Source organism: Diabrotica virgifera, chromosome 5 (assembly GCF_917563875.1).
Source record: "Diabrotica virgifera virgifera chromosome 5, PGI_DIABVI_V3a".
NCBI classification, from domain to species: domain Eukaryota; kingdom Metazoa; phylum Arthropoda; class Insecta; order Coleoptera; family Chrysomelidae; genus Diabrotica; species Diabrotica virgifera.
The window spans coordinates 259,754,906-259,770,196 of NC_065447.1; the positions used below are offsets into that span (position 1 = coordinate 259,754,906).

A 15,291-nucleotide genomic window follows, 5' to 3' on the forward strand; every position below is an offset into this window, starting at 1 on the left:
AAAAATATATTTTTCATATTTTTTTTTATTTTACTTTTTAGTCTTACACCTTTCAAACATTTCAAAATATATCATTATGTTTATTAAAATATGTATAAAACATATGATGTACAAACATGAAAAGTAGTCGGAATCGGCAAAAAATTTGAAACTTTATTATTTATTGATGGAGCATATCGTAAACAATCAACGTAAAAAGTGAAATTATCTATAGTTCATATCATTAGCTACAATCCGTAAAAGTTTCAAGTTTCTATATTGTAAAAAACAAGAGAATTTAGTAAACAATTTCCATTAAAATCGTTTTTTTTTATTTAAACAATAATTGACTATTTGTGTATTTTTTTCGCGAATACATATATCTTTAAATTTTCATCCATTTGCATGGAAGAAAATTCAGTCAAATTAACGTCTAAATATTTGATGCAATCTATTGAAGTAAAGGAAAGCGTTTAATAAAAAACAAAAAGATTGGAGTTACATATTTATTATACAATTAAAAAAAGGCATACATGTTGCAAAAAGATTCTTAATGTGTCTTTAACAGAAGTTCAACTTGTCGCACACCCATTGAGGAGTGTGTTCGTACAGCATTTCATAGATTCTGTCAGTTTTTGGAAGCAATTCATGCTGGCAATATTCTCTCAAGTGACGTGGTAGAATGGCGCATAATGTGTCTGCGTCTCTTTCAACTTCGTCCTGTAATATCAGAAAACTTCAGAGTTGGGGTATAATATTATAATAGATAACAGATGTTATAATAGATAATAGATGATAATCTGTGTTTGTGTGTTTTGTGTTTTATTGGCACTGGTTTTCACAACCAACTGGCCAGTCAATTTCATAATGATTTTTTAGACTATAATTTATCACTAACTCAGGGGAGTAATGTGTAGTGTGTGTGTTGAGTAAGTGTCTTGTTACTTTGCAAAGTCGACGTCATTGTCTTTGCAAAGAGACGCTAATTGTATCTGAACGCTTGCGGTCCCTCCGGTGAGTATAGATGATAATCTGAATAACAAATGAACAAATGATAAATGGTGAAATATATTATTTAATAAAAGAAACAGAAAATGGTAGCAAAATGTTTCTGGCAACAACAAAGAAATAGTTTAAATAGACAACAACACCAAAAAACTTAGTTCATAGCGGGTAAAATTTGTTTAGTGAAGAAGAAATACAATTCTTCTTAGAAATTAAATTGATTGTTCTGGTCATACAAAAAAAAAGAATGTGTGTGTACTTTGTACGCACGTAAGAAGATATTCTTCTATTATATAATAGGTAATTTAAACGAAGTAAATATACTTAAAAGGTTTTTGTACTTATTTTATTTAAAAATCAAACTAACTTTCTTATCTACCACTTTCAAAAAAGAAGAATATCTTCAAAAATTATATAATAATATACTTACAATCATAAAATCTATAAAAGAAATAAAAAAATAATAACTTGCTTGGGGCTCGAACCCACTTCACGTCTACCGCGCCGTACGAAAGTTGACGGCATTTCAAACTGCACCACATTCGCGTGTACGTCATGTGGGAATATACACAAACTAAACGTTTACACCATAAATTTATATGAACTTAATAAAATTATTAGTTTGATTGTTGTCGAAATAAAATACAACAAAATATAGAGTAAGAAAACGATATATGAGATGAAGATTTGTAGAAAGTTTGTTCGTAATCAGATTATGTAAATTAAAGCATTGCCTACTAATAGGTAACTACATTATTTTGTTTACATTTTCCAAATAGATAGGTATTGAAACTATTAGGTATTTCCAACTGAAACATTTAGAATTACGTACCTGCGGCTTTTCAAAACTATTTAAAAAGTCACTATAATTATAAATTTGATTTTATTTCTGTCCACACATCAATAAAAACTAATATTATACAATATTTTTGTTTACCGATAACCTCCATATTGAACAATTATTGACAGATCATTTCAAAATTTCAACACCCAATCAGAGCCCGTATAACCACTAATACCATACTGTCGGTGTGCGCATGCGCGGGGATCAATCAAATTTTACCTCAATCGATTCGCCGCTAAAGAAGAATATCTTCAAAAATAAATTTATCACTAATGGACACAAATTTTATAGCTACAATTATAACTTACTATTGCTATTTCGTCAATCACTAAATCCTTGATGACAGTTGTAAATACAATGCAGGCATCGCAATCAAATCTGAAAAAAAATTGTTTTTTCTATTAATAGTCTAGGCGACAGCTAAGTCTATTCCTGGCCTTTTCAACCCTGATGGGTCCACCAAAGTAATTTTTATTTGTACAATTTTTTATATGATAATATTATATCAGAATCTTCATAAATGAAGATAACGTATTTAGGGCGGAAGGCACTTATGGAATAAAATTATTTCTGTCCTTGTTTTAAAGAATTTAAAAAAACGCTAAGATCCGTCTATTTTTAAATATAAATATACGCATTTTAAACCTACATTTGATTATACAGGGTGATTCACGCAAGTCCAGCATAGTCCATAAGCTTTATTTTTAATGGAACACCCTATATATTATTATATTTTTAAAAGCTGCTTAACAACCTGATTTCATCGAACTACATCATGAGCGGTATATTATGAATAATACAGGGTGAAATTTTGAAATTATAGTGTGTGGAAACCACTTATGAAATCAAATTTTTTGTGTCCTTATTTTATAAAATTATAAAAAACGCTAAGATTTGTCAACTTTTAAATTCAAATATGCACTGTTTCAACATAAATTTAAATATACAGGGTGACTCACGCAAGTCTAGCATAGCCCATGATCTTTAATTTTAATGAAACACCCTGTATAATTTTATATTTTTAAAATCTGCTAAACAACGTCACATCAAAAGAGTGTATAACCTAGGACCTATTATTAATAATACAAGGTGAAATTTTAAAATTATGTATAATTTTCGTCAAGATTTTAAAAATCTACATAAAATTTTGAAATTAATAATTTATCATACTTTAAATAATGGTATTATTTTTAAATTAGCTAAATAAAGACATACACTTTCTAAACTAAAAGTAGAAATCTATTGTGTTTTGTATTTAAAGTCTTTACGAAATTTATAAATAATTTCAAATTTTCACCTTGTATTATTCATAATGGATCCTGCATAATACACTTCTTTGAGATGAGGTTGTAAAGTAGCTTCTAAGAAAATAAAAATATATAGGGTGATCCATTAAAACTAAAAATCATGGGCTATGCTGTACTGGCGAGAATCACCCTGTATATTTAAATTTGTGTTTGTAAACCGCCTTTTTGAATTTAAAAGTAGACGTGTCCCAGAATTTATTAAAATTTTCTGAAACAAGGACACAAGCAATTTTATTCCATAGGTAAGTGGTTTCCATACTTTAAAATTCCAAAATTTCACCCTGTATTATTCATAATACACCCTATATGATATAATTTGTTGAAATAAGGTTGTCAAGCAGCTTTTAAAAATATAAAAATATACAGGGTGCTCCATTAAAAATAAAACTTATGGACTCTGCTGGACTTGCATGAATCACCCCGTAAATTTAAATTTATGTTTAGATAGTGCACATTTTTATTTAAAAATCGACGTTCTCCGCATTTTTTATGAGTTTCTAAAACAAGGGCAGAAATAATTTTATTCCATAAGTGCCTTCCCCACTGTATACATGATACATAATATTAATTATAATTATTGTATTAGTATGGTATAACTAGACCCAAACCCAGACATCCAAAGTGAAAGTTATCTTCCAACACCAAATTGTTCTATATGGTCCACATAATGTTCAGAAAAAATTCACACCATTTTGAGAGTCGGGATTGGGGGGGAGAGGGGGGAGAAATCGATAAATTTGTAGTTTTTTTAAGTTTTTCGTCAATATTGCTAAAATTATGCTTTAGCGTAAACAATGTTCTATACAAAAATGTTCTACATAAAATTTAAAACAAAAAAGGTCTTACACATAATTGTTATAAAATCAACAGTTCCAGAGTTACGGAGGGTGAAAGAAGGAGGTTTTCGATACTTTTTATATTTTTTGAGCAATTCCCTACTGATTTTCTTTAACAGGATTGTGTTCTATAAATCAAATTTGCTATTTCAGTGGCCGATGGTATGTTAGTGATAAACCCTTGAAGAAACGTCAATCTCACCACCCAAGATTATCATCAATTGCCCAAACAATATAAAAAGTATCGAAAACCTCCACTTTTCACCTTACGTAACTCAGGAACCGTTGATTTTATAACAATTATGTATAGGACCTTTTTTCTACTAACTACTAATTTACCGACTTCTCCCCCATCTCCCCCCCCCCTCAAACCGGACGCTCAAAATATAGAACATATATAGAACAATTTGGTGTACGATGAAAACCTTTATTTCGGATGTCTGGGTTAGGCCTTTTTTTGGACCAATTATACTATACTACCTTCTTAACTTTGGAACCGTTTATTTTAGAAGGATTATGCATAGGACCTTTTTTATTTCAAATTTAATGTAGAACATTTTTGTATAGAGGATTATTCATGCTAAACCGCACAGTTTTGGAAGTATTGACGAAAAACCTAAAAAACTACGAATTTACCGATTTCTTCCCCCTCTCCCCCCAAACCCGACGCTCAAATTGGTGTGACTTTTTTCTGAACATTATGTGGACCATATAGAACAATTTGGTGTAGGAGGATAACTTTCACTTTGGATGTCTGGGTTATGCCATCTTTTGGATCAATTCTGTCATACTATATATGTATGTATTATAATATAATTATAAATTACAAATATCTATACCTTGGTCAAAAAAAAACATACGAACATTTTTTAGAAGCTAGTGAATTCGATTATTACTGTTAATAATTAAAATGTAAAAAATATTTTTTCTTCTAATTTACTGAAATATTATAAACCAATTAATTTACAATTTTTTGAAGAAAAGTACAACTTTAAGGGGATGTAACTTTAAAATAAATAATTATAAACGCAAATTTTGTTTTAAAGTCTACGCAATTTTCCTTTGGTTTTGATAAGAAAGAGATTTTGTTTAAGATATTTTATTTATTTATTTATTTATTAACCATACAGACTAAATGTCTCATTACGTAGCTAAAAAAAATATAAATTTACAATTCTGTATTGTTAAATAGATGACTTTCTAAGTTATACAAAAATTATACAAATTATCTCATTATCAGTTCCAGCATTGTAGGTTAGGGGCTTGAATATTTTTTTTACACAGAAGTGTTTAAAATTTGACTCAGTATCAATTTATAAAACTTTGTCCGATACAAGGACCAATCTACATCGATTAGACTGTTTAAACTGTTTAATAACTTAAGTGCATTTTTAAGGGGAGATCTTGTTGCAACAATATTGTGAGCTATACTGAACATTAATGAAGATCGTGTCCGACGAGGAGCAATATTGAATGGAATGGGTGAAAGTATATATCGGCTGTTAATCTTATTGTTAATTATATTGTATATAAACATAATGATCATTAGGTCCCTTCTTTGTGCTAGAGACAATATTTTAAACTCGTTTCTTAAGTGAGCTGACCTAACAGAACTATAATCAGGCCATTTTTTGTGTTTTTTTAAAACACAAATACGGAAGAACTTTATTTTGTACCTTTTCTACATCTTTAAGTGTTGACATATACTCAAAAACCATATTACGCTTGCAAATTCCAATTTAGGTCGCACTAAAAAAATAGAGAAATGTTATTGTATTAATGTTTATAAATGCCACTGTATGTCTTCGAATAAATCCAAACAATTTGTTTGCCGCTGAGATCGACTGATTTATATGTTTCCCAAACGAAAAAACTTGATTGTATGTTACTCCCAAGTCTTTCACTTCAGTAACCCTAGTCAATCTCTCACCTCCCATCTCAAAATCCAAAATAACTGGATCCTGTAACCGAGTTATTGTCATAACTTTACATTTATTAACCTTTAACTACCCGCGCATCAAGTTATAACATAACTACACGCGTGGCTTACTTTGTACGCCACAAGAAAATACACTTAAAAACAGCGGATTTGTTTAATTTTTTTTGAAAAAATACACTTAGTTGTTTGTTACAAACCTTATTCGGCATCAGTGAATACTTGGAGTTCCTTTTCAGTAAGCCAATTGGGATTTATAACTGGAATCATGGAATAACTGGATTCCATGATAAATAAAATTACTAATAAAAATTTTTTTAAATGTGATTTTTTACAGGAGAAAAAGTATTTTTTACAAAGAAAAATATATTTTTTGCCATAATGACTAAAAAACAATTAAAATATGTACTTATATTACGACTTATAGTAATATAATCCTGGGGTATATTGTCCACCACCGGAAACAACAAATAATAAAATGTAAATTACGATCTTTCCAGAACGCCGATTATAAGGAAACTAAAACCAAATTGTAAAGCACATTCCAGTGATAGGTTAGAAAAATAAGCAAGGACAAAAATTAAATTTTTAAATATATTTCCAGTAGAATTTTTATATCTGGCGTACAAAGTACGCCAGCGCGTGTAGTTAAAGGTTAATATTAAACTCTAACTTATTAACTATACTCCATTCGTAAATTCTATCAATATCTTTCTGTAACTTAATACAATCACGTACTGACTAAATAATTTTGTACATTTTTAAATCATCTGAAAATAAAAGACACTCAGTATATTTACAAATAGAAGGAAGGTCGTTAATGAATATAATAAAGGGAAGAGGTCCTAAATTTATCTTTCTAGATTACGATCTATAGACTTTTTGACTGGTCGGGTCGAAAACCTTCGAAATCCGTAATATCAGCAGACAAAAAAAAGCATTACCTAAAAAACTTGGTGGTTTTGGCAGAATTGAAAGACCCACGGTGACCTATCTGGCGTTTGAACTATTAATGGCGAATATCTTCTTGAAAGTGGATTTTTATTTTTATGATTTTTACTTACTCAGCTTCAGGATTAGGCTCTTGAGTAGTAGGCTCGGGGGTAGTATGGGGCTTCGGGGTGTGGGTTTTACCGATTTGAGCAAAGGTAAGACCTAAAAGTAAATAATGATTTTAAAAGAAATATGCTTTATTGTCATGAAAAATTTAACAATTTTATAGACAAAGCTTACAAGAATCATAAATAAGAACAATAACAAATAACAAATACAATTTACTAAAATGATATAAATCGTCTACATAAATAAAAATAATGAAGATAAACAAAAAAACAGTAACAATCTATTGCAAAATTTAAAAAAAAGTTGCAAATTGCATAATCTACCTTAAGAAATTTAATAAGTTAAGTTAAGCTGCTGCATATGACACTCAAATATAGATTAAGATTATACTTATAAATAAGAATACTGTACTTTCTTAGTTATTGGTTAAGAAACTCTGCTGTTGAATAATATGATCTTTCAGATAAATAGGCTTTAGTAATTTTACGGAACTTGGGGAAAGATGTTGTAGATTTAAGTTGTAGAGGGAGATGGTTGTAAAGTTTTTTTGCAGAATATAATATAGATTTCTTTACTAACTCACTGGACGGGATCGGTAAATAGATGTCAAAGGTAGAATTTCTGGTGGAATAGTCATGTCTAGGTCTTGCTGGAAAGACATGTAGACATAATTGATGGATGTAGACATGTTTACGATTTAAGAAAACAGTTTCTAAAATATATAAAAAAGGTAGTGTTAGAATCCTGTGATCTTTGAAGTAGCTTCTGCAATGTGTTGTTCTTCTGAGGCCAAACAGATATCTTATTTCTCTTTTTTGTAATTTAAAAATAACATCAGATTGGGCAGCCGTACCAGAACCCCAAAAAGGGAGACCATATCGAAGATGTGACTCGAACAAAAAAAAATATGTTATTTTGGAAGAGGCTAAATTCATTTCCTTTGAAACAGATCTTATTGCAAAGCAAGCTGAGGATAGTTTCTTGCTTAACACATCAATATGAAGGGACCATTTCAGATTGCTATCTAAAAAAATACCAAGAAACTTTACAGAATAAACGATACTGATCTGGCTGTTATGAAGAGGTAAGGGTTGAAGAGCTCCTTTATAGGACAATGCTACTGTTTTATCTACATTAAAAGAGAGTAAATTTGAATAGGACCAAGATTTTATTGTAAGTAGATCAGAAGTTATAATAGCATGAAGAGTTGCGATATTTGAGTTGCTCCAAGTGATACTGGTATCATCAGCAAAAAGAAAAACTTTTCCATCGATTTTTAAGCTGGTGATGTCATTAATAAAGATAAGGAAAAGTAGAGGACCCAATACTGAACCTTGTGGTACCCCACATACAACATTTTTGAGACTAGAGTCTGTATCAGTTGCTCTAACCAGTTGTTTCCTATTATCCAAGTAAGATTGAAACCAGTTCGAAGAAATACCTCGAATTCCGTAGAAATCTAGTTTTTTTATCAAAATGTCGTGATTCACACAATCAAAAGCTTTGGCATAATCACAAAAAACAGTGGCAGTGTGCAGATTATTGTTTAATGCTTGATAAACCTCATGTAGTTCAGAAAACATGGCATCTGTGGTACATTTATTATTTAAAAAGCCGAACTGATTTTGTGATAAAATATTGTTATCAACGAGAAAGGATATAAGTCGGGCTTTTATGAGTCTCTCAATAATTTTGGAGAGTACCGGTAGTAATGCAATAGGTCTATAATTGCAGGCATTTGATTTTTCACCACTCTGGAAATTTACCTTTCTCAAAAGAGTCATTAATTAGAGAGATGAGGATTCCCAACACACTGTCTGGGAGATTTGAGAAAATTTTTATGGATAGTCCATCGGTACTACAGGAAGATTTGCTTTTGATATTATTGATTGTCTGAATCAGTTCAGATTTATCAACCGGTCTTATAAAGAATGAATTCGAGACCTTTCCTGAATTAGGGAGATAGGAAATGGGATCTTGTTGTGACACAATAGTTGATGTTATATTTTTACTCACATTAACAAAGTATTCATTTAGATTTTCTGGGTCTGGAAGGGAAAATGTTTGAGCTGTGTGAGTTTTATTACGAAGATCGTTTATTATGGACCAAGTTTCTTTTGCAACACTTTTAGAGCTTCTCAGACGATTTTGATAGTAAAATTTTTTTTAGCTGATTTTATAAGTTTTAAATAGATTGCCCTGTACTTGGTGATATATTCAGTAACAGAGACGTTGGTAGTACATTTCTTGATGTACAGTAGTAAACGCATATTTTTGGCTGATATGCGGACACCTTTGGTAGTCCAGGGTTTGTGATGTTTTGGCTTAATTGTGATTAAAGGAAATGCTTTATTGAAGATACAGACAAGCTTATTCAAAAAGTCACTGAAATTATTATCGACGTTCATAGAAGGAAAGGGCCAGTCAGAGGTTAAGCATAAATTTTGGAATTTACGAAAATTCCGAGCGGAAAAAATCCTGCCTAAACGTCGAGTTTTCGAAGAGTGCTTGCTAAAGGTGTTAAACTTCGTATAAACCGCTTCATGATCAGATAGTCCCGCATTAACAGTTGTAGAGCAGACATCACTGGGTGAGAAATCTGAGACAATATAATCAATTATTGTGGTATTATAATATCACCCTGTACAAAAAGATGTTTTATTGAAAAGTAAATAATATAATTATTGATCGACCATGACCGAGGCCAGCGCGTGATGTTGCAATAGCTTAATCCTTATATAAGTGATCGCCCGATGATATAGATATTATTGTTGTAGTAGGTCGTTACTGTTAAATGTAAACATATTGTTATGGTTAGTCGTTGATGGAGGTGATTGTAAATATAATGTATTTGAACCAAACAATAGAGTTTTAATTAATTGGGACCAGAAGGCATAACATCACACTATTTAATATATGGCTGATCCTGCAGACTAGAGGAGGTCTTCTGAAAGGAGCAGGGATGGCGGCACCAGCTTGGAAACGGAGACGGCGAAGATGGACCAGGACGAAGATGGACAGGAAACCCAGTAAAAAGACAAAGTGATAAAATGTAAGTAAGAATGTCTATCTTTATTAAAAATGCTTCCCTCGTTTTTATATTATTATTGAACATTGAATATTTATCTTTGCTGATTTTTGAATAATTTATGAAGTATCGATTTTTTTTAAGAATATCTATAAATTTTGAAATATGAAGTGATTTTTGAATTGAATATTTTTATCAAAGTTTATTATATATGCTATTATTGAATTTTGAATTTTATCGAATTTATTTGAAAAATCTCTATCCGATTTCTATTTCTAGTACGGTTATTTTTGAATATTTTAAGGAATATCGAATTTTTTTTTCAAAAATTTCTATCGAATTTTGAGATATGAACTGATTTTGAATATTTTTATCTAACTTTTGCATATGCTATTTTTTTTATTGAATTTTTGTCGAATATGTATACTATTATTGAATTTTTATTAGCCAGTTGTTTTTATTATTGATATTTATTGATTCTATAGATACATTTTAATCGATTTTGTGTTAAATTTTGTATGATATGAACCTGAATTAATATTTTTTGAGTGATAAATGATATTTTTTAATAAATAATGATTAGTGATGACATACGACAAACATTGCTATAAGCAAGAGATATATTTTTAACGAACCGACCTGATGAGTCGAGATAAGGAATCTGGAGAACCATACAGATAAGAAGAATAACTAACAATATTATAAGCTAAATATTATGAGGAAATTTGAGACAATAAGAAACCCACTGCTCTTGTCAAATTGGGAAGGTACTAAGTGATTTATAGAAGCTTGAAAGCTTATTAGAGACCCACTCTGTGTTGTGAGAGTACCTATTTTATTCATGATTGTTCATGAATAAACAACGGCCTCAAAGCAAGGGATTGAGGTTGTGATATTTTTAGAAGAATTTGAACCGCATAAAATACCTATTTCGTGTTTTGAGTTAACTATACCACCTTAATGGTGCGTACAGATCAGGGCGAAAATTCGGGTTAATATTGGCGGAGAACTAAGACATCCGAGTGAAACCTCTTTTATTAAGGTAAAACGAAGGTATCGGAGCTAGTATATGAAGTGATGATTATGATGTTATATGAAATGATATATGAGATAAATGATATATGATTGTTATATGAAAGATGTATATGAAGATGAATTATGTACACTGTAGAAGTGTTATTATGTGGAGAAAAATGAAGAAATATAGTTATAGTACCAGACAAGAAGAAGAGAGAGAGAAAAAAATAATTTTATTAAAATATGTGGGAAAAATGAAAGAAGAAACATAAAATTTTCAGAAATGTCAAAATAAACAAGCCGAATTAAGAATAATATCAAATACGTAGCTAATCATTAAATAATTATGTCTAAGAATTAAAGTTATAAATTTTGTTTTCTCTAAAGTAACGTAAATTATAAATAACTTATTTTTTCGTATATACTGAATTCAGGTTAAATTTTCGCGTAAAATGGAAGTGTTTGAATTAAGGATAGACAATATCTTACAATAAGTGTTAGTAGATAAAAAGCAAAGGGACACAAAAAGTGAAATTTTTAGACATTCAGCAACAGAGATTAAATCTTTATTATAGCTACAAAAGAGTTATTAGAAGTTTAGAGACATATTAGAAGTTTTTAGAGAGATTACATTTTTATTATAGGTACAATATTTTAAAGTTAGTAAGGCGTATATAAATAAATCAAAATAAGACTGAAATAATAAGATGAAATAGTAAAGTAACGTTAAATTCTTTTTTTATATACCATTTAATAGAAGTTTAGGTAATATTTAGCTTAGCTTAGGAAGTATTAAAGTCGAGATTTTATTACAATTAGATTAGTTACGGCTTATAGGCACTAAAAGACTATTTAAAAGTTAGGATCAATTTCATTCACTGTGGACACTGTTTTGATGAAGTGAATTAGTGAACGGGAAAAAGGACGAAAAGACACGACGTGAAAGTACGTGAACTAGTGATAGGTTATAAAATACCAGTTTAGTTTAGGGAAAAATTGATTGATCTGAAACGTACCATGTTACAGTTAGTTAGGATAGTTAGGAAATTTAATTTTTGAAAATAGTATTAGGTAATCATAAACACTCTGTGAAAGGGAAAGAGGGATATACACTCAGATATTCTTCTTCTTTTCTTAGGAATTTCTTTTTTTAAAAAAAAAAAACGGCGATGATAGACAATCAATCTTATTTTAAAAATATGTAATTTTAACAAAACGGGGAGGTGTGGTATTATAATATCACCCTGTACAAAAAGATGTTTTATTGAAAAGTAAATAATATAATTATTGATCGACCATGACCGAGGCCAGCGCGTGATGTTGCAATAGCTTAATCCTTATATAAGTGAACGCCCGATGATATAGATATTATTGTTTTAGTAGGTCGTTACTGTTAAATGTAAACATATTGTTATGGTTAGTCGTTGATGGAGGTGATTGTAAATATAATGTATTTGAACCAAACAATAGAGTTTTAATTAATTGGGACCAGAAGGCATAACATCACACTATTTAATACATTATGGTAGATGAAGTTTTTGTAATCCTTGTAGGAGAATCAATGTGCATTGTTAGACCATACGATTCAAATATGTTAACCAGGGATATTTGTGTAGCACAAGCAGCAGCATAATTAATGTTAAAGTCCCCGCATAAAATTTTTCTGCTTTTATGGGGCAGGTCATCTAACAAATTAAGCAGGTTCTGAAAAAATAGTTCCACGGAAGAGTCAGGTGATTTATAAATGCAAATAATATAAAGATTAAAGTTCTTACTGTAAACTAAGGAAAACTCAAAGAATACTTCGCTTAATAGAAAATCATATTTTGTTACCAGAGAAAAATCATTACTTGTAGAAAGAATCAGGGTGCCTCCAAAAGCTAAATAGACTGTTTCTTAATTAAGAATTTCTTGAATACAACAGCATTAAAGTTGTAATTTTAAAATTAATAGAATGAAATTAGAAATCACAAATCTGAAGATTATCGTGAAACCAATTTCTGAGTATATTCTTAATGTGCCTTCTACAATTTACAATGCAAGCATACGACGAATAAAGGAGATGAAAGGGACTCTGAAATATGCAGTCACATTCCGTCCATTCTTCTAGGAAAAATTCCAACAAAAGTTGGTTCCGTGTATTCACAATATGGGTAAACTTGAAAAATGAAATACAGCTTATGGTTCATTTCGGTTCATAGATGATCAATTATCTTTTAAAAAAAGATCATATAGGAATCTGGTTGATCGCTGTGGAGAGTAAAACCTAGGTAAAGGGATGATTTATCATCTCTGAACCGAGGTGAACTAAAAGCTGCCTTTCATTTAATAAAATTTTAATAAAATGAAGTTATAATACAGCGGTTATATTTAATAAGTATAAAAATATATTGACTTACTGACACAACACAGAAAAGACAAAACCAATGTAGTCTTCATGTTTGACAATTGTAATACTCACTGTTAGTTTAGCTTTATATACCATAAAAAATTAGCCACTTAAAAAAGACCCCACTATCTTAATATGTTTGTTAACTTTAAATTACAGAAAGTGACGTAATTTATAACATCTTAAACATTTAAGATATTTAAATAAAATTCCTTTATTTAGAACAGAAATTTTGATTGCTTACTGATAGTGAGAAATCAAGATAGTTAATCATCTCATCTTTATTAATTCTAAGATTTTCGTATTTAACATTATCAACAGATCTAGAGAGAGACCTAGAAAGGTCTTTATCATCAACAGAGATGGGAATGGGCAACTAATATAATACATTATGGAGGTAGTATATTAGACAATTCCAATTCTCTTTTATTAGTATTTTTTAAATGTGAAAATTACTGGAACTCATATAGACACGGAAAGACAGATCTATCTCTCAAAATATCAAGATGAGACTGGTGAATGCCCTTGTAGTCGGAGAGATAGAAGCGGATTTTGTGCGTGATAAGTAATATGGAAAAACTATACGGGGATATGTTGAATTAGTTGTGTACATAACTTTCACCAACGGCCGGAAACCAGAGTTGGGGCCGAGGGTAGTTATAAGGGGTCAAAGTCGCGGATTTTATTATTTTTTTCATGACGCTCATGATCAAGATAGTGCACCAAAATTTGGGAATAAGTAGGTCATGACGTAACTAAGTAAAACCTCTAGGGGCGGAACGCTGCGTGGCCGACAAAGGGGTGGGAGCAGGGGTGAATATAAAAAATATAAAGGGTTTTTTTGCGACGTTCGTGATTGAGATAGTGGATCAAAATTTGGGAATAAGCAGATCATGACATTACTAAGGAAAATCCTCAGAGCCGGAAACCAGAGTTGGGGATGAGGGTAGTTATAAGGGGTCAAAATCGCCGTTTTTATTTTTTTTTGTGACGCTCATGATCGAGAGAGTGCACCAAAATTTGGGAATAAGTAGGTGATGACGTAACTAAGTAAAATCTCCAGGGGTGGCACGCTGCGTGGACGACAAAGGGGTGGGGCAGGGGTGAATAGAAAAAATATAAGGAGTTTTTTTGCGACGTTCGTGATTGAGGGAGTACACCAAAATTTAGGAATAAGTAGAACATGACATAACTAAGTAAAATGCTCAGAGCCAGAAACCAGAGTTGGGCATGAGGGTAGTTATAAGGGGTCAAATTCGCCGATTTTATTATTTCTTTTGTGATGCTCATGATCGAGACAATGCACCAAAATTTGGAAATAAGTAGGTCATGAGGTAACTAAGTACAATCTCCAGGGGTGGAACGCTGCGTGGCCGATAAAGGGGTGGGGGTAGGTGTGAATATAAAAAATATAAGGGGTTTTTTTGCGACGTGCTAGATTGAGATAGTGCACCAAAATTTGGGAATAAGTAGACCATGACTTAGCTAAGTAAAAGCCCCAGAGCCGGAAAGCCGGAAAGCTCCAAAGCCGGAAAGCAGAGTTGGGGATGAGGGTAGTTTTAAGGGGTCAAAGTCGCAGTGTGTATTTTTTTTTGGGCCAAAACAATATTTGTCCCCCACGCAGTATTCCGCCCCTGAAGATTTTACTTACTAATGTCATGATCTACTTATTCCCAAATTTTGGTGCACTCTCTCGATCACGAACGGCAAAAAAACCCCATATATTTTTAAAAAACCAATACAGAAGTAAAAACTTCGAGATGTATTCTGGTATAAAATCGTTTATTTAAAACTATAAAATGTCATCGATTGCAGAACGTTTTCGTTCTAAACAGAACATCTTCAGTGCATCCTGCCGAGTATTTTGAAACTAGCACACTCTAAATAG

At 31.0% G+C, this 15,291-nt stretch overlaps 1 protein-coding gene across 1 annotated transcript; it reads right to left on the reverse strand.

The window, feature by feature from the left end:
* Positions 1-471: 471 nt before the first annotated feature.
* Positions 472-13,535, reverse strand: LOC114329038 (uncharacterized). Its single transcript, XM_028278050.2, has 4 exons — positions 13,414-13,535; positions 6,972-7,062; positions 2,137-2,206; positions 472-699 (listed from the first exon to the last, which is right to left on the reverse strand). The coding sequence occupies exons 1-4, from the start codon at positions 13,451-13,453 to the stop codon at positions 541-543; spliced, it is 360 nt and encodes a 119-aa protein (XP_028133851.1). The 5' UTR covers positions 13,454-13,535; the 3' UTR covers positions 472-540.
* Positions 13,536-15,291: the final 1,756 nt, after the last annotated feature.